This window comes from Neolamprologus brichardi, chromosome 20, assembly GCF_056152115.1.
Source record: "Neolamprologus brichardi isolate AB-2024 chromosome 20, ASM5615211v1, whole genome shotgun sequence".
Taxonomy (NCBI): domain Eukaryota; kingdom Metazoa; phylum Chordata; class Actinopteri; order Cichliformes; family Cichlidae; genus Neolamprologus; species Neolamprologus brichardi.
The window spans coordinates 7,466,583-7,489,109 of NC_142123.1; the positions used below are offsets into that span (position 1 = coordinate 7,466,583).

Below are 22,527 nucleotides of genomic sequence, written 5' to 3' on the forward strand. Positions count from 1 at the left end.
TCAAGGAGTCATAGAGCTTTTTTATTGCACCTCATACAAAAAAGCCACAAAAATTGTTATTTTATTTATCTAGAGAGGGGGAAACCTATAATTACTTTTAAAATATAATAAAAAATAATGTATTTTTTATATTTTCTAAGTAGATTTATCCTATTTTGACATACATGACTGCCTCATTTCTTTAAGTTTCTTTTAATATAACGCACCACGTGTTCTTGTTCATATCGATATCAAAGGACAGAATGTTTTTTCTGAGCAGGATCTCTCCCTGCATACATTCCTGCTGTCTCACCTTGAAGTCTCTCTGACAGGTACGTTGTCCAGGTCAGTGAGAGTCAGAAAGTCAAAGTTAAAATAATGAAGCTGGAGGATACAAGCCAAAAGGAACGTAGCAGGAAGCAGAATGCGTGCAAACAGCTCCACCGTGTCGTACCGTTCCAGACCCAGGTCACGAAGACTGGAGAATCACACGGGAGAAAAACACACAACCTTTTAACAAACAGCCAAGTCTGCTACAAAGACAAATTAAACAGATATAAAGAAGCTTCTTGCTTCATATCAAAAAGGCTCCTAACACTAACAAAAACAAATTAATGAGTAACAATTCACGACCTACCATGAGTATATAGTACAAGACAAAAGACTCGAGTCTACACCCCTCATTTCTTTATATTTGCTTCCTAGGAGTCAGGCCTTCTTGCAATGTTTTAAAGTGCTCTTGAGCAATAGTTCTCAGGGCTTTATCAAGGTCTTTCAATGTTTTTCTTTGGACATTGCCTGCTTTTTCACTCATTTTTAGTCCACTCCTTGTACCTGACCATTTCAGAGGAACGTTTTCTCTTTATTAAGCCACTGACCTAAGAATCATTCAAACATAAAAAGGACCAAACTCAAGGTATAAACCAGTGTCGTGTCTACACATAACTATGCAAAAACTCAATCTATCCTTTTTTACATCAAGTGTTGGGTAGAGAATATGACAGTGACCAAAACCATCCAGGTTTTTTCTAACCAAAAACTCAGGATGATGGGTGAAGTACAGGCTCTGATCAAAACTAGTAATTCCGCCTTCAGCATGAGGGACAGCCCTCTGTGCCAGAGCCAACCTAAGGAGGGGCATCAAACAGGCCAAGGGGGCCTACAGGAAGAGGAAAGAGGACTTCCTCACAGACCAGCTGCCAGAAGGTGTGGAGAGGCATCCAAGCCATCAACAACTACAAATGCCAGAGGCCCCCCCAACCCCCGACAGCAGCCTCAAACTTATAGCCCTCACGTGTTTTGAGCGGATAGTGTTTCAGCACGTCAGAGACTGTCTTTCACTGTATTTACATATGTGCTTGCACGTTTCCATAAATTGCAGCATCTATTATCCCATTTGCCTAACAAAATATAAAGAATCAAGAAGTTTCTAAAGACTTCTGCACAATACTGTATGAGACTCACCCTTCCTCTGACATCCCCATGATTTGTCTGAATAGCCCAGACACGCTTCTGAACTGGTACATGTAGATAGCTATCAACACCACCATGGAGTAACCAACAACCACTGCCCAGAACGTCTTCAGGAGTCGACGCCACACATCATAACGAATCTGAGAGAAAAAACACAGTGTATAATTTCTCCTGTAAGTCTTATAATTACCAATTAAATATCCATCCATCGATCCTCTTCCCCTTATCCTTTTCAGGGTAAGGGACGGATGGAGCCTATTCCAGCCACCATAGGGCGAGAGGCAGAGTACACCTTGGACAGGTTGCCAGTCTGTCCAGGGTATACCTGGACAATAAATATATATATATATTTAATATATAAAAATTAAACAAAATAGTTCAGAGCAGGCAAATTAGATCTTCATTATAAATGACAGTGTTGCATTTATCCCTCAAATCGCCTTGGTATGTTAAACACCGGGGCGTTGCTGATGTTGTCTAAATAGACATGTCATGTCCAAAGCCATTAGGCCTTCCTGTAAGTGCCTACCATCTTTCTAAAAGGTCAGCAGAAACATAATATGGGCAAGAAAAAACAGCAAAACTGGAGCAAAAAAAAGTGGCTGTGTATGTGCTTATTAGTCATAATCAATACTTTTAACTGGGAAAGAGTATGGATGAAGAGTAAACAGTCTGCCTTTGTGAGCTTTTCTACGTTTTATGGAAGATCTAAACCCACTGCGAACATTTTTACGCACAAACAACAGCTGAATGGTTCACTGATGTTAGTTTAGGAGTCAACACATAGTTCATCTTATAGTGTAAGATGAACCTAAAATATATTGGCTTTATGTGTTCTACAACAACATTTTAACTATAAAAGTGGATTAACTTTCCACTTAGTGACCCATTTCAAAATCCCATTTCCCTCTTTCATTTACTATATATATATATATATGTATATATATATATATACACCCTTTTATATATATATACAGATAGACAGATAGATAGATAGATAGATAGATAGATAGATAGATAGATAGATAGATAGATAGATAGATAGATAGATAGATAGATAGATAGATAGATAGAAGGGTATTTTGTGAGCTGAGTAACTATACTCTGATATAAGACTACTTTAAGTTAGAGGACAGAAAACTAAGTTACTAACCTGGTAGAGAACAACACCGAAGAGGAAGAGGACAATGTAGAGGATTTTGTATACGACCACCTGAATGAGTGAAACATGATACAATGAATGAAACAATAGTATTTACTTATTATTTGCACAGCTCAGAAACAATTATGACTGAGATTATAGAAACAGCAGGATCCAATGACTTGTGGGACTATGGGAAGGAGCATTTTTATCTTCTTTTTCGTAAATAAGGTTTTACTAGCAGCCGACAAAACGCATGCTGATATTCAACAGCACTGAAGAAGGAAATATATGTGAAAAAACAACAACAAGAATAACAATAATACTACTTTTAAACCTATTACTTCTACTACTACTACTAATCATAATAATATTTGTTTTTGACCATACAGAGGCTCCTAAAGATCAGTTTGAAAGTATTTTTGGAAAACTCTTTTTGCAATACATTTTTGTTTGCATTATATCCGACTTATAGAGAAAGGGTCCGCTTTATAATGATACAGTATGGTGCATTTTCAGTGCATTCAAGGACGAGGTGAGAGTGCATTGATGTTCAGGGAAGTCGGAGGAGTTGCAGTTACAAAGGTGACTGGAAGCGCTGGTTCAGCTCCCTCACTGACCACAGACAGACTCTCTGTGACTATGTCTGCAGATTAAGATTGTGCAGCCTTTACTGAAAGCCGCTGTAACAACATCTTCATTTTTACAGGATGTAACTGGGACTTCATCTCACAGCTCTGTTAGATGAGCATTACTAAAGCTGCTGTACGTTGCCGTATGTAGCACCATGGGCTGAAACAGCAGCAAGATGAGTTCTTACAATAACCATGTTAGCCAGAGTGCTCACAGCCAGTATCTGGTGAGCACTGGGCACTACATGTAATGAGAATGCAAAAAGCATATTGAGAAGCAAAGCAAAAAATAGTTGTTAAAAAACTTCTTCCTGTGATATTTAGGGCCTCTGTCAGTAAAAATCTGCCTTAGCCAGTGCTACCATGTTTAAGTCTGTCATTAGATACCTTTCCAGAGAAGCTGACCACAAAGAACATAGAGCAGCAGAAGAGGATCCAGTACTTCACCAGAAACCCCTTTACACCTGAGATCAGTTTCGCTACCAGAGGAGATGGCTGATCTTCCTCCGCTGGCAAGGTGCAAAACAAGGAGGCAGAAACACAGTGAGAAAGAGAAGGAGGTAAGGGAGGGCATTACAGGGACAGCTTGATGATTAAACTTGTCTTGTTGATGTCAGGATGATTTTCTTTAGTGCCCAGGTAGGAGTTACATTACTCCAAAATCTTACTGACATATAATCTCAAGAAAATCAATGAAAAGATAAATTACGTGGCACGACTTTGACTTCATCCAGAGATTCTGCCTTCATGTTCTGCCCCTCCTGTCTCTCCTTCAGCTGCTGACGAAACATCAACCAAAAGCTGAAGGTGTAGAAGACCTGCAGTGGAAATAGTTTATCATAAACACAAAATACACAAGTTTGTGTACTTAGTAAATATTAAGCTGAAGCAGACCTGTGTTGGGAACAAAAAATTATTTTAAAAAAATCTGTCAAAAGTTTTCAAAGTACACTAGTCTGTGAATACTGTTGGAAAATTCTTGTTTAAGAAAGATTTAAACTGAATTCAGTGACTTCAGACTGTCTGATTAAAAAAACACAAATTTCCTTATGGTAATAAACTTTAGATGGGATACATGAACACACTGATAAATAGATGTCAGGAAGAAAAAGTGAATTAGAGTTATATTAGATAATAAATGTGTACAAAAAAAGCCAAACTACTATACAAGAGTAATTTTTAGTACATAAGGTTACTGTATACAGTAAGGCTCGTGTTTCTTAAATGATTGAACGGTAACACACACAAAAAACAATATAACCTACAAGCTAAGTTAGGTCTAAATACAGCGTTATTGTTTTTAATGGAAGCGAGAATCACAGAAGGAAATTACAATAGTTTATCAGGTCCATTCCTGCTCCTTATTACCCTGTCATGGCTAACCTTTGCTCCCAGGTGGACACAGGGTGCAGGGTGATAGCTGTTCAGGTCAAAGTCCACTATGACCGCCGGGGGCAGACCCGGGTACAACTCGGCCCGGCTCAGCCGGAGCCCGCTCAAGAAGCCCAGCACCACCAGCACGGTGCCATAGATGGCGAGGAAAGGGGCGGACATCATGGCATACCGCCTTCTGTCTCTCATCATCCAAATTATACAAGACCACACAAGCATGGCGAAAGTCAGCCAGTTGTTGTAGGTGATACTCCAAATCTGTATGCAGTGAATATCATAACAAAAACAACTTTAACAACCTCTAATGTTAGCTAGTTTTCTTTAGCTGCTTTTAGCCGCTTAGGGTGAGTTAGCTAATATAGTTAATGTTGTGAATAATAGTTATAGTTAACTTCATAACGACATAGTGAGCCTGCTATTAACTATGCAAAGTTGCTTGCTAATCTTTACTCACCCAAATATGGCTGCTTTAGCTTCAACTGGTCAGATGTTAATTAGTCAAAGTCAATTAGACAATTTGTGATAAAACGTACGAAAACTAACAAATACTACTAAGATCTAGTAATATAGTAATAGTAAAAAAATCTTTTTTCAAAAGTCATGTTTTTCATTTTATTTTAGCTAACTAAAATGCCTTTCACATCTACATTATAATTTTTATCTTAGTTACAGTTAACTATAATAACCTTGGTAGAAAATAAAGATTGTACCTGTAGACTCTGGGAATTTGTAATAAAAAGCTTCACAAAACAGTATAGATATATAAATTAGTCTTGCAGTTGTCTAAAGTATTGTAACTGTATAAAAAAGTGGTTTCAGAAAACAAATAAACCAGTTTCTTTAAAGGTTGAAACTTCACAGCTAATGTGTAAATCCTCCTTATCTTTGCTTGTAACATAATGTGACCTATACCTAATGTCTTCACCAGTTCAACACTGTGATGATACTGGTTGTGGCTGCTAAAAAAAGGTCACTACACAGAACACATTTATGAACCAGCATGATTATTTGTACTCTACCATCATGATGATAAGGCCGCTGACGTAGCTGTGCTTTTGCACCTGCTGACCAAAAATGACCAGACCACTTGGGCCTGAAGGTGGAGGCAAGGTCTCTGTCAGACTCTCATGGACCTCCTCACTCTGCTCCTCCACATCTTCCTCGCTTTCTGTGTCTGGCAAAAGAGGGAGGGAAAGTAAAAAATGAAATGAAAGGGTTTAGTGAAAAATAAAAGTTGACTCTATATCATAGTGGTTTACATATTTACCTAACAAACAAAAACTTCCCTGGTTCCATACCAAGGAGGACACACAAATCTTTCTGGGGGTTGTGTGAAGAACGACATCTGTCATTAAAAAAATCTGCCAAATCTATATGCAGTGACCCCTTATGAATAAGAGAGCAGCTGAAAGTAGCTTCTGCTTTTTTATCAAGTTTGTGTACCGTATAGTTTTAGTTAATTAAATATGTATTTAGAAAGTTTTCTGTGATTACCATGAGACAGTGAGTCCTTGTCCTCATAATGTGGTAGAGGGTAACCGTTTGTGTAACCTGCCCCTCCTAATGGACATTCAAGACTGTCAGTGTGGAGATCTTGCCAGGAGTTTCCTTTGATCAAAATCATTGGCTGAAGAAAGAAAGCAAATTATGCTGTGTGTTACAACAAAACTGTAGGATAATCTCTAAGAAATTTTAAGTGAGTCCACATCTGATTGAGAATTCAGTGTACTACATAGAAAATGCTAAAACATCCTCACCTCGTCAGGTAGATAGGTTTCCTCATCTGTGCTACTTAAAAGCTAAAAAGGGAAATCTCGACTTTAATAGGTGGTTAAATACCAACTTGTAGCAATAATACTATGTTATGTCCAATAATTAATTTAGCAGCCATTAAGCTTTCAGCATGAATTCAGGATCACTGATATAAGTACCAACCAGAACTATAGTTGGATGTAAAATTCAATAATGAAGTTACCTCTTGCCTATCTCCTGAGATGTAGATGACCCTGGAGAAGCTTGGAGGAGCATCTGGACTTTCTACTGGACTCTCACCCTCATCTGCTTCATCCTGAGAAGCACAATCACTATCAAAAGTCTGCCAAGTAAGTGAAAACCATGCGGACCAGCAATGGCAGAGTAGCGCTCAAAGTAATAGTAAAACTTGCACTTCTACTTGTAGTACTGATGGGAGTGGCAACCTTCCAAGATAAGCTGGTAGAACCTGGAAATCTGCTTCCTTGGGCAACACAGTTGTGGAAGTTGGGGCAGAGATGTGTTACTGGTATGATAAAAGCAGTAGTTTTCTAAGCTCAATTCACTGCAATAGCTGAAGAGCAGATAATGTATGCACAACTCTGGTGTTTAAAAGCAACTTCTCCCCTCGTCAGCCAAGGCGAGTGTTGCTTATTAAAATCCACCAGCCAGAAACATTTTTTTAACCTCATTGGACTTTACACCCATGTGACTGGATCTTGTGTGACTTAAAATAACCCAGCTGTCTGCATTATTGTCTGTGTGTGTGTGTGTTTTGTCACTGGCTTGTCTTCTGCCCAGGAACCTGCACGAGTTCTGATGTGTGTGAGCATGTATTTTTCTCATTTTAATTAACAAAAAACCCATGTTTGTCATTTCGAACCTATTCCAGATTACTTTTGGCTCTAAACATATTTAGTCTGACACACACACGCGCACCTTCTCTGTAAGGTGAAGGTGAACCCATTTGTGCAGCAAAGCCACTAGTGTGTAGTAGAGGAGTAGAAGAACCAAAGGGTTGAGGAAGTCTGGCCAGCTGACGTTTGTGTGCACGCTAAGAGAGTGCAGGTTTGAAGTGTCGGATCTGATGACTCCTATCATACCAAACAATCTGGAGATGAATGGGAAGAGTAAAGGGACAGAGAAAAGAGAATAAGTCTGAGGCATATTTTTAGTAAAAAGAATTTAAATAAAGAAATAGAAGAACCAGACTGATATCATTTAAATATCTACTCTTATTTCTATACCTGGGATAAACATCTTCTGGTGGTATAAGCTTCTGGGAAAGTGGCAGCTGATAGAGATACAGAACCAGCAGGTGTCCTCCGCTGAAAATGGCCATCATCACACACATGGAGCTGAAGAGCAGCATGCTGATGGAGCGGCCAAACACCCACCACCACACCAGCCCCAAGAACACCCCGAAGTACACTCCTGAGGTAAGGGAGGGCAGTATGATACCTGTACACACATAAAAGATGACAAGCCATGAAGAAAAAGGTGAATTAGGCAATACTCACCATTTTTAAGCTATAGTAAGCTGGCATGCACAAAGCTGCTGCTGTATTGTACCTGCCAACCCCAGCAGCAGAGTCACCACCACCTTCCCTGCTGTGTTCATGATAGCTGACAGCAGCAGCCTCAGTCCAGCTGCAAACACTATGAGCTTCTGGACAAATTGTGGTGGACCCGACTCTATCGGCAGGGTAGTAGTCTCTTCTGAGCTGTCAAAGGACGAAACCTCTATTTCACTTTCATCCTCTGACTCCGTGTCAGAGGTTTCCACATCCTGAAAGATCCATGAAACAATCAGCGCTTTGTTAGCTTAATGGGAAGTCAAACCAATAGAACATTGTGGGCCACATACAGCCTGCTTTGATCGAAAGTGGGTCAGACCACTGAAATTCACCATTCTGTCATTGTAAAGATATTTAGCTAAACATTTAATCCCTGAGATGTCTTAATATAAGAAAAAAGAAGCACACAATAAATGTGTAAAATTACAGAAAAAGGTCTAGTTGCTCATTCCCCAGACTGCCCCGTATTTGTAATAATGTTTTTTGACTGATGACTCACTGAATGGCAAAGTGAGTCATCTTTATCAACAGAAAAAGCTGTAAAATGTATTAAAATACAGTTCAAAATCTTTGTACTCCTTCACATTTTCCAAAACTTTCCAGCAGACTAGACTGGAGCCTTTGCTGGGCTGATTCTGGTCCCTGGGCCTTATGTTTGATACCCCAAGGGTAATGTGGTGTCATAGTGACTATAGCTGTTGACAAGCGAGTGGTTACCTGCGGGTCAGAGGGCGGGATTCCGTTTTCATGGAGGTTGACCTGGGGCACAGAGCGTAGCAGTTTCCTGCAGAGCCTTAGTATGAACAACGTAGAGACCAAGAGGCCCACGTCTGGGAGCAGGAGACGTACAATATTCCCAGGATCAACTGAGCTAAATCTGAAAATACACACACATTAACATTTGATCTTCACTGATCTCCAATAGATGATACATCAATTTGTTTATAAGTACATTTAAAAAACAACAACACAGGCTACCCACCTAACAATTCCCAAATGGTAGAGAAATCCATCCCAGAAGCCACTAACTGTTAGAAAAGGGGAAAACCAAACAGCCATCAAGTTAAAAAGCATATTTCTTTGCACTGTTTTATAGTCAAACTATTTTTTTGGCTGTCTTTGAGGTCTGCTCGGAGGATTGGTGACATTTTATTATAAAAATCGCTCATTTATTGTAACCAGAATTTTGTTTTCACCTTGTGGAGGAATGTATGCGAAGGGGATCTGCATGAAGCACTGCAGGGTCAGGAATATCAAACTCGTGTAGATGATCAGCCGCAGGAACTGCCCAGTTTGACCTAAGACCAGTAGCAAGCAGGAAGAAAAAGTAAGTGCAGTTACAGATTTCAGAACAAAGTCTTTGGTTCTGTGTAGTGAGCTAGAAATGGTTTATGGTTTACTGTAGTGCAAACAGTTACGCCCATAATTTATTGGACCATCACATAGTTTGTAGTTTAACACCTGCGTACACAACCACAGTGGATTTTAAATTGAACAATCACAATGTGATTAAAGTGCAGATTATCAGCTTTCCTTGATAGCTTCTATCACAAATTTTGTAAAAACTGTTAAGGAATTACAGCATTTTTCATACATAATCTGACATTTTCAGAGACTCAAAATTAACTGGACAAACCAACTTAACTTTGAATGTAAGGATTGTTTTCAATACTTGTATTAAAACCCTTTTCAGTCAATGACTGAAACACCACCATGTTTGACAGATACAGTGGCTTGCAAAAGTATTCAGCCCCCTTGAACTTTTCCACATTTTGTCACATTACAGCCACAAACATGAATCAATTTTATTGGAATTCCACGTGAAAGACCAATACAAAGTGGTGTACTTTGTGTTGGTCTTTCACGTGGAATGTGGAAAAGTTCAAGGGGGGGCGAATACTTTTGCAAGCCACTGTAATGTGGTATGTTGGAGCAGTTTGTTTTCTGCTCCACGTCTTACTCTCCCCATCATTCTGGTGCAAGTTAATCTTGGCTTCATCTGTCCAAGGATTTTGTTTCCCCAGAGCTGTTCAGGCTGTTTTAGATGTTTTCTTGCAACGTTGCCCTCTTGTTCTTCATTGTAACCTGTGGTTTGCATCTTGTTGTAAATTCTTTGTATTTCCATTTATGAAGGTGTCTCTTTATTGCAGACCTCAACAGTGATACAACTATACACGTTTTTTCCAACCCTTTGAATTGAAGGTGAAAATCTTCAATCGCATCGTGATTGTTTGATTTAAAATGCAACTCTATTAGATAATATATTTACAAATATAATAGAAGGAAATATAAAAAGTGGGCTGTTAATCAATGATATAAGTGACCATTTACCAGTCTTTGCATCTTATAATTGCCATTATAAAGTGAACAACGATGGACATAAGATTATTTACAAAAGAATAAGAACAGAGAAGACATTAAATTGTCTTAGAAATGAACTTTTAAAGCAAGATTGGAATATTGTATATGAACAAACAGAAGTTAATAAAGCTTACGAAGGATTTTTAAGAACATTTAACACATTACTTGATAAAAACTGCCCAGTAATTGAAATCAATAGGAAACACAACTATGCAGGAAGACCATGGATGACTAAAGGACTACAAAATGCCAGTAAAAAAAAGAATACCCTATATCGAGAATTCATAAAAAAGAGAGCAATAGAAACTGAAAGGAAGTATAAAACTTACAAAAATAAATTAACTAATATAATGAGATCCTGTAAAAGAGAGTATTACATTAAAAGGTTAGAACACAATAAAGATAACACAAGAGATATATGGAATGTATTAAACAGTATAATCAAAAATGAATCAAGGAATAATGATTACCCTGGGTACTTTATAGAAGGGACAAGAAGTATTAATAACATGGAAGAGATAGTAAATGGCTTTAATGAATTCTTTGTAAACATAGGGCCAAAACTGGCAGAAGAAATAAAGGTTGATGGAATAGAAAGGGACACTGGTGAAAATATTGAAAGGAATAGTAGCTCAATGTTTTTAAGAGCAGTGGAAGAGAAAGAGATTTATGACATAGTTAGAGGACTTAAGAACAAAACCAGTACAGACTGGAATGATATTGATATGGTAACAGTAAAGACAGTTATTGATGGTATTGTAAAACCATTAAAATATATATTCAACTTGTCGTTTCAAAAAGGGGTTTTCCCTCAAAAAATGAAAGTTGCTAAAGTTATTCCCATTTACAAAACCGGTGAAAGGCATCATTTTACAAACTATAGACCAGTGTCAATACTCTCCCAGTTCTCTAAGATACTGGAAAAACTTTTCATAAAAAGATTTGACAGTTTTGTGGAAAAATATGAATTAATGACAGATAGTCAGTATGGGTTCAGAAGCAACAGATCAACAGCTTTGGCACTGATAGATTTAATGGAAAAGATAACGGAATGTATGGATAATAAGAGGTATGCGCTCGGCGTTTTCTTAGATCTAAAGAAGGCATTTGATACTGTTAATCATGAAATTCTATTAAAAAAACTGGAAAAGTACGGGTTTAGGGGAGTGGTTTTGGAATGGTTAAAAAGCTATGTTGGGAATAGGCAACAATATGTACAAATAAATGAATATAAATCTAATTTGATGGATATAGCTTGTGGAGTACCTCAAGGTTCAGTACTGGGTCCAAAAATGTTTATTATGTACTTAAATGATATCTGCAGAGTATCGGAGATTTTAAAGTTTGTAATATTTGCAGATGACACAAATATACTGTGTTCAGGTATGGAATTGACACAGGTTTTGGAGATGATCACACAGGAATTAACGATATTAAAGAAGTGGTTTGATATAAATAAATTATCATTGAATCTAGATAAAACCAAATTTATGTTGTTTGGAAACCAAAAGAGAAACATCAAAGTAGAAATATGTGTTGACAATGTATATTTAGAAAGAGTAAATGAAATAAAATTTCTTGGGGTGATCATTGACCACAAGCTCTGTTGGAAGCCACATATTACTTATGTTCGGGGGAAACTGGCATGGGGCATTGCCGTCCTGGGGAAAGCAAAGCATATGCTGGATCAGAAAGCACTGCACATTTTATACTGTGCTTTACTACTGCCATATATGAGCTACTGTGTAGAGGTCTGGGGAAACACATACAAAAGTAACACACAAACAATAACTGTAATACAGAAAAGGGCCATTAGATTAATAAATAATGTGGGGTACAGGGACCATACAAATGCACTCTTTGTCAAAATGCAAGCTATTAAATTCCAAGACTTGGTGAAGCTTAAAACAGCGCAAATAATGTATAAAGTAAGAAATAAATTGCTTCCAAAAGGAATCTGTAAATTGTTCATAGAAAGAGAAGGTGGGTATAACTTAAGAGGGAAATGGAATTTAAAAATACAAAGTGCTAGAACAACTTTAAGAACGATGTCTATCTCAATTGCAGGAGTTAAATTATGGAACAGTCTAACAGAAGAAATAAAAGACAGTAAAAACATAAAACAGTTTAAAGTAAGATATAAAAACCTAATTTTAAATAAGTATAAGAATGAAGAAAACGGGGTTAACCCAGGACGGTAATGTTGCTGGTAATGGTGTTGTGGTTCTTTTTTGGGTTTTTTTTTTTGTTTGTTTGTTTTGGTTTGTTTGTTTTTCCATAACTTGTGTATCTGCAAATATACACCTTCTGTATTTTTCATATGAAAGAAACTATACTGTGGTGGGGCTTGCTAATTTCTTGTTTTTGATTTATATGTATATATATATATACATATAGATATATAGCTATATATGTATGTTTTGTTTTGTTTTGCTTTACTTTTGTTTCATATGTTGTTTGTTTAATTTAAGACTAAAAAAAAAAAAATTTAAATGAATGAGAGGTAAAACTTGAGGGGGTAGGGACAAATAAGTAAATACTTCTGCCTACTCCTTTTCAAACAAATAATGGAATAATATTTTGTAATGATTGTGAAGGCTCATGTTTGAAATGTTTGAAATAAAAATGAACTGAACTGAACTGAACTGAAAATCCATTTTGTATTTTCCCTCTGTAATTCACCAGTGGGAAAAATACAAAATTTGTCTCTCGGGGGAAACAAATGATGTATTTCACCATATATGTTGACAGAAAAGGTCCCGAGGTGTGACTTTGATGTTTTAATCTTTAATAATTAGCAATTTCTCTCCATCTAAATGTTACCAAGAAAACTTTATGATTTTTATCTATTATGAAATCACAAATAATTAACACAATTACTCATAGACTGAAAATACTGAGTCAATTCAACTTTCTTCAAACTTTAACCGTAATTCAAATATAAAAGATGAATATGTAAATAAAATGTGAGCAGGACTAAATCTGTGACACCCTGGTATAAAATTTATAGAGAAACAAAAGTCAAAGAAAGAGATGTCCTGAAAGGCAAAGCAAGCAAAACAGAATATTATGCAATAGTTTTTTTTAAATCTATTATATTGTTCTATAATTGTTGGAAGCCAGAATTGTGTCTGAAATTAAGTAGGATTAATTCCACAGTTGTAGTTGCAGAGAAAAGTAGGTTTCAATAAAAATAGAAGTTGCTTTTATCTTTGCTGTACACCACGTGTTTTGTTGTCTCCTGTTCAACTCAATAATCGTTTTTATTCCCCTTAAATAAAGCCGGCATGTTACTCTCTGAGTTCTGGGACACAGATACACAAAAACACACAGTAATGGATGCATCCTGTGGTTCTCTTCAGACATTGTTCAGCAGAATATTGTCTCCCAGACACTTGGCAGTAAATTGGACTGGTTCTGTCCATACTCCAGTTTCTTTAAAAGAAACTGGACGCTCAAGTCTCAAAGAAACACCTGGCTCTGTCACGACTGGTCTAGTACAGCTATTTATCCAATGAAATCGCTTTGTGGCACTATTTTTGAAATCACACTCGCGTCACAACATTATTTGCACAAGTTCCCAATTTATCATCTTTAAGCTTAAAACAGCACAAATAATGTATAAAGTAAGAAATAAATTGCTTCCAAAAGAAATCTGTAAATTGTTCATAGAAAGAGAAGGTGGGTATAACTTAAGAGGGAAATGGAATTTAAAAATACAAAGTGCTAGAACAACTGTCATTAAAGATATTAATGACAGTCTGAAAAGTGAGTTGCTGTGTTGCGATTTTGTCTGTATATTCAAATAAATAAAACAGTTCATAGTCTCAGGGCTAGAGTTCTTGTAATCAAAAGGTTGGAGATACAAAGCATTAATAGCTGACGTGGCTTAGCATTAGCTGAGCCAGCAAATGCGTTGTCGATGTTCACGCTTTTTACTAAAAGCATTGTTTCATAAAACACACACGTACACACTCTCTCCAGCATAGGTGGGTGCACAGAAACGCATGAGCCGTACACACACGATGTACACAGGCTTCACCACTTAGTCCAAGCGCAGTAAGATTACAGCAGGGGGATTTACGAAGCTGAAGGGTAAACAGTTTTTATATGGAGGCATAGAAAAAGAGCGAAAGAAGAAATGCTGTCAAAATGCTGACATTACATCTTTTAATTCCTTGCTGTAATTACCAGGCTATGTATAATTGATTTGACCATTCAAACCACTTCCCCTTTACAAAGTACTTTGAGGGAGGGATACATATACTTTAATTCATCAGAATGCTGTGATCAATACAGAGAAGGCAGACACACACACATGCTGTAGACATATATACATCGCACACAGTTTGATTTACCTGCGCTGGTCTTTACATTTCTTTTACTTTACATCCGATTACCTGACTTCTCCTATTTTTGCACGTACATCATGTGAAACTGTTTCTGCTCTTTAAACTAAGTTAAAAAAAAGGGAAAGGCAACCAGCGAAAACACAAAATACAAGTTTGAAATGATAAGTAGGTAAGTAACATCACAAAACTGTACATAAATTAGCGTAAAATAAATTTAAAAAATAAAATGGCATAAAAAACAATGCAAAAACCAGTTAAGATAGAGACTAAATTAAAATAAGCAAATATATAAATTCCTAGTTATATTAATTTATATATAATGATCAAGTAATACCAGCCTGACCTTGCGAAAACAAAAAAGTATTTACCCAAACCTCAAAGCACTGATAATTGTTTGGAGTATGATTTGTCACACAGAGACTGTATAACTGTGGATGTCCTGTTCCATCGAATCATCGCCTGAATTGAACAGAAGCATGAACTGGCTAAACGACCTCAACATGCCAAAATCAAAAGAAGACACAAGAAAGAAGGTGAGTGAATGGCGTCAGGGTCATGAAGCTAATTTTAAATTTCTAAAAATGTATCTTAATTTTTATCAGTTTTAACTACACATTTTAATCGTTAAAATAAGATGCCAGATCAATATTAGGTTTGAATGCCACAGAGCATTTGGTGTACAAATATGTGGAACCGCAAATTTTATACAAAACATCACAAGAAATGTTTCTCAAAGTGAAAGCATTTTCTCTAACCCACGATTGTAGGAAATGAACATTGTTTTTCTACAATTACCTGGTACATGCTGGAATAATCTTATAAGCTTAAAGTTCAGGCAAAAAAGACTGAATCACTGATGTTGTTTAGATTTAAATCAAGTTTGAACCAAGACCTTTACATTATGAATCAGAGCAACAACATGCCAGATGACATCATTAGCTTCTGGAGCCCCTCTCACCTTTCATGGTGACCAGACTCGGGTTCGGCAGCAGCGGTAAGATGAGCAAAAACAGGAAATATACCAGTGACAGACCATTATAGCGGAAAGACGAAGCTGAGAAGCAGAGGGGAAAAACACAATGGGTCTGAGAGAAATTCAAAGAAAAGGAGTATTTTTTATAGGGCACAGCATGCTTCTTTTTAATGTTTATTATTATGTAAACTCTAAAATACTCGTAATGTTTCATCTAAGGTAGCAGGTACACATCACAACAGTAAAAAACACATAATGAAACAAAGGCTAAAAGAATAAACTGTGTCTAGTATACCTTTGATTTTTTTTTTTTATAGTATAACAATTTATAAAACCTGGCTGAAAGAGGGTTTTTCTGGCTTGTCTATCCACATCAGTATGATTACTCTGCTTATAGTAACAGCACTGAGTGTATACTACTTAACAGAAGCCCTATCATTTTCCTGTTATTCTTGCCCATTTGATAAGCAAAGGTGGACTGTATGCATAATTAAATTAACCCCAACCTAAAGTTGTTTAAAAAAAAAAAAGGTTACACACATCCGGGGTGATTTCTTATGTGTAGGAAAAATCCCTGGTAAGCTGTTATTACCATTAATATAAGCCATTATATTTGTTTTAGCAAGGAAACCTTAGTTAACACAGCTGGTTAAAGATGCGGATGGTTTTTGATTGGTTTGCTCTATGCTGGAAAACACTCAACAAGTAGACCTAAAATATTTTGGAACAGGAATAAATATTAATTTAGTTAACTAATTTAAAAAAGCCCTACAGTTCAGCTAATATTTTGGTACTGCTGCTGGATGATTTGTTAGAATCTTAAAGAATATTGCTTAATACTGACTACCTCATACCTCATACCTCAAATATGAGGTTAAATTCATTTTAAACAACATTATAATAGCAAAATGAGAACATTTATGCCAGCAGAAATACCAACAAATGATCATCAAAATGCTCCTAAGCAGCAAGCACAGGTTAAGTGTTAACCTTACCCTGTAGCACATAGGGCCGTTATGTGCAGGTTTCACTTAAACAGTTTACTTGATGGTGGGTACAGAAATGCTGCTCAGATAGGAGTAACTGTTTTTCATCGGCACGGTCTACCTCAGGTTTAATCAGGCAGCACATTGCTTCTCACAAATTGAGTGTGAATTATTGTTTTTGTGTCTCGATAATATGCTGCAACAAGGGTTCACCAGTAGCTTTTACCCACCTTATGCTGTGTTAACGATATGCAACCTTTAGTAAACACCTGAAGATTCTTGCCATGTAAACTTTTACACCCAAAAATCTGAAACCGCGTCTATTACATATCCCTATAAACCCCACTATCTCCAGACAAAACCACCAACACCAGCAGTAAAAATAAATCAAAATTAAATAAACATACAGACATCGACTCACCAGTGAGCAGGAGCAGGGGTAGTAACAAGTTATACAGCATCCCAACCACGAGGTCCCCCGCCATGTCCTCCTCTGTGTGTCAGAGACACCCAAACAGCTCCTTCAGATGCTCTCACTCGCTGAATGTCCGCATAAATAAGTAAGTGACTTAGTTATGTGGAGGGAAATTCCAGCCCGCTCACATATTTGTCAGAAGAGAACTCATGTTGCCTCAATCAAAGTATCTTATAGTACAGCAAAGAAAAAAATAACACGAGGACGAGAAGCAGCGCGATTAAAAAACACAGCAGATTCAAATATTGTGTGCGGATAATGACTCCCTTTGCTCTTCGCTTGTGTTTCTGTCACACCCTCCTTTCCTCCTCCTCCTCACCTCTCTCTTCTTTCCCTTTCTCTCTCTCTGTCTCTCTCCCAGACATAATGGGTTGTAACCCAGCATCTCTGTTACTATCCTCATATTGTAGCTAATCTCACTCAGGAGAGTATCCACTATCGTTGCTTCACTGTAAAACACGCTTGCAGAATTACACAAAAGCAGATGAACAGCAAAGTGCAGCAGTGATTTTTGTGTGACTCTGCTGAAAGGTGTCATTGGGGAGTATTATAAGTTTCTGCATGTGCAGGTTGCATCCATGCCTTCATTCTTGCATTGTGTTCGAACTAGTGTATCCCAGAACCTTCTCTATCTAATATATGTGAAACCCATACAGATACTCTCATATCTCGTTGTTTGTTTCCTTAAAGCCGCGTCAGGCTGGCTCATCATATTTGCACTGAGGGGTGAAGGGAAGTGTATCTAATATTCATGGATGTGAGGCCATTAAAGAGCTGGTGTGACTACAGAGGGATGATCAATGCAAGGACTTACAATGCAATAACATTAACTTTGTTCTAAATAGAAGAGAAAGGTTGGGGGGAGAAAAATCCAGTATGATCTTTTTGTGTTTCAAATGATAGTTCTGGCAACATAAATAATGTAAATGTGTTAAAATAGCCTCTTCCAGGAATATTAGTAGAGTGAGACTGGAAAAGCACTTTATTAGCATTTAATTAACTGTGGCACAGGTTTGAGGAAGCAACAGAGTTTATGCATTATGTAGTGTAAAATTATGTTCATTTAATTTAAATTACAGTATTGTAAAGTTTAAGGATTTGCAGGAATGCAGGAATTTGCTGTGTATAAGAACAGGAAAAAAAGAAATTCTTAAACCAGCTTCTTAAATAAAAAAAGATAACTTAAAACATTCAAAGTAGAAGTTGTTGTCCTAAAATGTCACAGTTTTCTTCTTGTTTATATATTGCAAGGAATCAACACTTATAGCTATAGCAGGTCAATCTATGTGTGATCTTTTAATCAAATTCATACAGTATCCTCTGAGTTTTAGTGGGGTACTGAGTGTGAATCTTATTTTCCCCGTGTAAAGCAAAGCAGCAGAAATGATACTTGTGAATAGAGGTCACATTTTGGTCTTTAAATAATCACTCAAGTTGTTTTTTCAAGCAAACTTTAAACTTTCCTGTTCTTTATTTTACATGGTAAAGATTCAAATAAGGACATTTAAGTGTTCAGACAAAAGAGATGCCGCCTCTCTAGGAAATTGTATTGGACCTTTTTTAAAAAATTTTATGGACTAAGCAGTAACCAATAATAAAAATATCATCTGCATAAAATGAAGTGTTTTGTTAACAATGTGGTAGTGGAATCTCTTGCAGCCAGACAGGAGAATGGAGGAGGGATTTTAGACAATGCTTACAGTTAATGCTTAACATCTAACTTTTAAATTGTTGTTACATTACAACACCACAAAAATTCAAGCTGTAGTTTCCCAAGCTATACTAATAAATCCCTTTTGTGTATGTTTATCGATATTTAGATGTGTGCAGATAAGCACACAGTGTAAAAAAAAAAAGAAAGAAAAAAAAGGCTGAATTACTCCTCAGCAGTTAATCTAAATTGATCATGATGACAATGAGTGCTGAGTGTGCAGCTAACATTTCATGACAGTGCAGTTAGAAAGAGATGCCATCGGACATGCCCTAGAAGGTTCCTGGGTGGGGATGTGAGTGCATGTGAGTGTGCATGTGTCTTTAGCTATTTAAGAGATAGGAAAATATATTTGAGATGTTCTAACCTTTCTTAGGTTTTAGTTTTAAGATCAGAATAATAATTCATGCTCAGAATGTGCGCAAGAGGACGTGCACAGAAATCGGTAGAAATGGCACTCTGACTCAAAGTGAGTTTTACTCTCTGAGTTTAGCACCCTGGTTTCGATGGGTGTTGAGCCAATATTGATCTGTTGCCGGGAACAGTCTCACTTCAGTTCCTCTAACATTTACAGATCATTTGCCAGCATACATCACTGATGCACTTCACTCTACCGCCTTAAAAATACAAATAAACCCACACCTGCCTTGATATTAAGGCTGCATTATGCGGAGACATTTCGGTTTTTGGACAGTGAAGCAGTGACTGTGACTGTGGATTTTAAATAAAGGAAACAGGATCTGATTGAAGTGTAGACTTTCAGTTTTAATTCAAGGGGATTTAAAAGATATGGTGTATTAACTGGTTAGCAGCTATAGTCATTTTTATACATAGTCACATATTATCAGAGGGTCAAAATTAAGTAAACAAGCTACATTCATTTTAAATATAAGAATTTGGATGAAAATCTATTCCAGTCAATGACTGCCTGAAGTTTAGAAACTATGGACATCACCAAATGCTGATTTTGACAGACTAGGCCTTTGTTTGTAGGTCTGTCTGCTTCAGTTTTGTCTTTTTGCTTGAAATCAGGTGACTGACTTGGCTATTAAAGACCAGCCCATTTTTTGTTATTTGTTTGTTTTGAGAGGCTCTTGTGTTGCTTGTACAGTATGCTTTTTGGATCATTATCCATTTCCATTGTGAAGCGCTCTGTGGCCAGTTTTGTGGCTGAATCTGAGTAGAAAGTGTAACCCTGTACACTTAATTACATAATTAATCTTGCTACCTCTATCTGCAGTCACACCATCAATACATACTAGTGACCTGGTTCCATTCAACATTGCCTCCACCATGTTTGGTCACATGCTTAGCATCATGGGCTATTTCTTTCCTTCTCTATACTTTGCTTGGCTTCCTTCTTTTAAATAATGTACTAGATTATGATTTGGTTATTCCTGAAGGTTTTTGCTGTCTCTCTGATAGGTTTACTTGTTTCAGCCCATATGAGGATGGGCACTTGCACTGACATCTCTTTGTAAGTCAAATATTGAGAATTCCAGTGAACAGCTAACAAATACAAGTTTGAATCTGTATCATTTACAGATGTTTTATCAACCAGTTGCTTGTCAGTCAACTGTCCAAATAGTATTGAGCCTCTGAAAATTGGTGACTATGTATAAAAATACTTTAGCTCCTTAAAAGTTAACTCAATGCTTTTGTTCAATCCCCTGAATTAAAATTGAAACGCTGGAGTTAGATCATATCTTGATTGTTTGATCTAAAATCAGGGTGGTGGTGCAGGGAGGAAAAAACTACAAGAAACTGTGCATTTGTCCAAGGACTAATGGACCTATAGGACCATGCAGATCTTGCCTTTATTCTAGTTTATATTCCCCACATGATATGGTGTGAAAAACTGGACAGAGAAAAGGTGGAGGAGTCTAGTTCTCTTTTAGACTAAATGTATTACAATATGACAAAAGTTATTGTGAGTTCTTTCTCCAGTGACATGCAAAGCAATATGCCTACCCCAGTTTTAACACTAAACACTAACATGTGGTATATATACTATTAGTTTGCAGTTAGTGAGTCAAATGAATGGGGACACAGTTAACAGGAGATTGTGATTGATTTCAAGTTTGAAGTCACAACTTGATTTCACGTGTTTTAGACTTTTAGCATATTCAAAGAGATGGTTGTCAAAACAAAAAGGTGTGGCGCGGCTTTTTTTGTATTGTACTTGAACAGATGGTAGGCTTCTCCTCAGGGAGTTTGACAAATTATTTTTAAAGAGCTCCCAGTCTGCAACGGACTCACTACCAAAGCCTACCACATAGGGTAGTCCTCCATCCTGCTTTTTGCAATGGTCATGGAGTACATCTTGGTAAAGTTTCATGGTTCTAGTTTTAAATCAGTAGAAAGAAGGAAGCCAGTGAAAACGGCTTAGATATTTTTCAGTATGTTCAATATGAATCACTTACTCAAAAAATAGCAGTTTTTTAAAAATGTGTACAATAAAATTGTGACTTTTACGTTGAAACGTAAATGTACATCTAAAGCTTAATATGTTTATTTAATTTTTGTCAAGAAAGTGCAGATTATGCACCCAAATGCAGACTTCTGAGACCAACAGGGAGACTGTAAACACCAGGGTAACAAGGCGCAGCTGTAACTAATTAAGGGATTAACAAAAGGAATTAAAACTACCTGTACTAGCAATGCAAAAGACACAGAGGATTAATAAAATAAAACAGGAAGTAGATGAAAGGGAACAGAATAGAGACAAAGACTTAAAAACGTTCAAGATGTAACTAGGGAGCCTAGACTGCACTAGACTAAAGTAACAAAAATAAAAAACGCAAAGTAACAGAGGTAAAGAAAATCTGAACTCTAAAATGAGGGTTCAAAGCAAAACTCAAGGAACAAAAGCAAACAGAGAATACAAAATTAACAGCAATTAACAATCCAAAACTCAAAAATGTTGTAAATACTGTTACTTGATTTGGTGTGGTGTGCTCTACAGTCAAATGTGTATGAATGTCATGGGGATAACTCAGAAGCAATTGACTTAAACCCAAACCTGCCTCGCTGATTTTGAAAACTGCTGCCACCCAGTGTCTAAAAGTCCTAACTGCAGTTTGGATTCTGGATTCTTAGGCATTTGTTTTGAAGCATGTACATTAACTTTTCAAAGTTCACCAGGACATAAAAGTTCAAAGCCATGCTTTAACCAAGTCATTTAGCCTTTAGATTAGCTGGCTGTGACTTGTGGTATTTTAGTACTGTGTTTAATATTGGTAAAGGAGAGCCGTGTTGCTCTGGCCACCCCCCAAGATTTGTTCCCCCCCATGGCTGCCCGTGGGTCCTGTGTTGGTAATAATTTTAATAAATGTGAGCGCAAGAGAGAGGAAGACACCTTACAGCAGGGGTGTCAAATTCCAGGCCTCATGGGCCGGTCTCCTGCAGGTTTTAGATATCACCCTGGGTCAACACACCTGAATCAAATGATTAGTTCATTACCAGGCTTCTGGAGAACTTCAGGCCATGTTGAGGAGGTCATTTAGCCATTTAAATCAGCTGTGTTGGCTCAAAGGCACATCTAAAACCTGCAGGACACCGGCCCTCAAGGCCTGGAGTTTGACACCTGTGCCCTACAGTGAGCTGAAGCATTATTTTTGTCATTTGTGTCACTTTGTATGTCCCTCACGATGTCACCCTCTCCCCCCCACTGCGCCCGGCACTCTTCTGTTTTTGGTGTGCCACCCCAATATTTTTAGTGGC

At 37.2% G+C, this 22,527-nt stretch overlaps 1 protein-coding gene across 1 annotated transcript in view; it reads right to left on the reverse strand.

The window, feature by feature from the left end:
* si:dkey-11f4.7 (piezo-type mechanosensitive ion channel component 2) overlaps positions 1-17,103 on the reverse strand; it is a 35,495-nt gene extending 18,392 nt beyond the window's left edge. Inside the window, exons 1-18 of the mRNA XM_087833868.1 lie at positions 17,040-17,103; positions 15,618-15,713; positions 9,143-9,244; positions 8,929-8,974; positions 8,664-8,823; positions 7,942-8,158; positions 7,617-7,830; positions 7,309-7,480; positions 6,593-6,685; positions 6,375-6,416; positions 6,112-6,244; positions 5,637-5,791; positions 4,609-4,875; positions 3,935-4,043; positions 3,613-3,734; positions 2,606-2,665; positions 1,444-1,592; positions 293-457 (exon numbers count right to left, since the gene is read on the reverse strand). Of these exons, the coding sequence (XP_087689994.1) occupies positions 293-457; positions 1,444-1,592; positions 2,606-2,665; positions 3,613-3,734; positions 3,935-4,043; positions 4,609-4,875; positions 5,637-5,791; positions 6,112-6,244; positions 6,375-6,416; positions 6,593-6,685; positions 7,309-7,480; positions 7,617-7,830; positions 7,942-8,158; positions 8,664-8,823; positions 8,929-8,974; positions 9,143-9,244; positions 15,618-15,713; positions 17,040-17,103 (2,366 nt within the window). The remainder of the gene's footprint in view (positions 1-292; positions 458-1,443; positions 1,593-2,605; positions 2,666-3,612; positions 3,735-3,934; positions 4,044-4,608; positions 4,876-5,636; positions 5,792-6,111; positions 6,245-6,374; positions 6,417-6,592; positions 6,686-7,308; positions 7,481-7,616; positions 7,831-7,941; positions 8,159-8,663; positions 8,824-8,928; positions 8,975-9,142; positions 9,245-15,617; positions 15,714-17,039) is intronic.
* Positions 17,104-22,527: the final 5,424 nt, after the last annotated feature.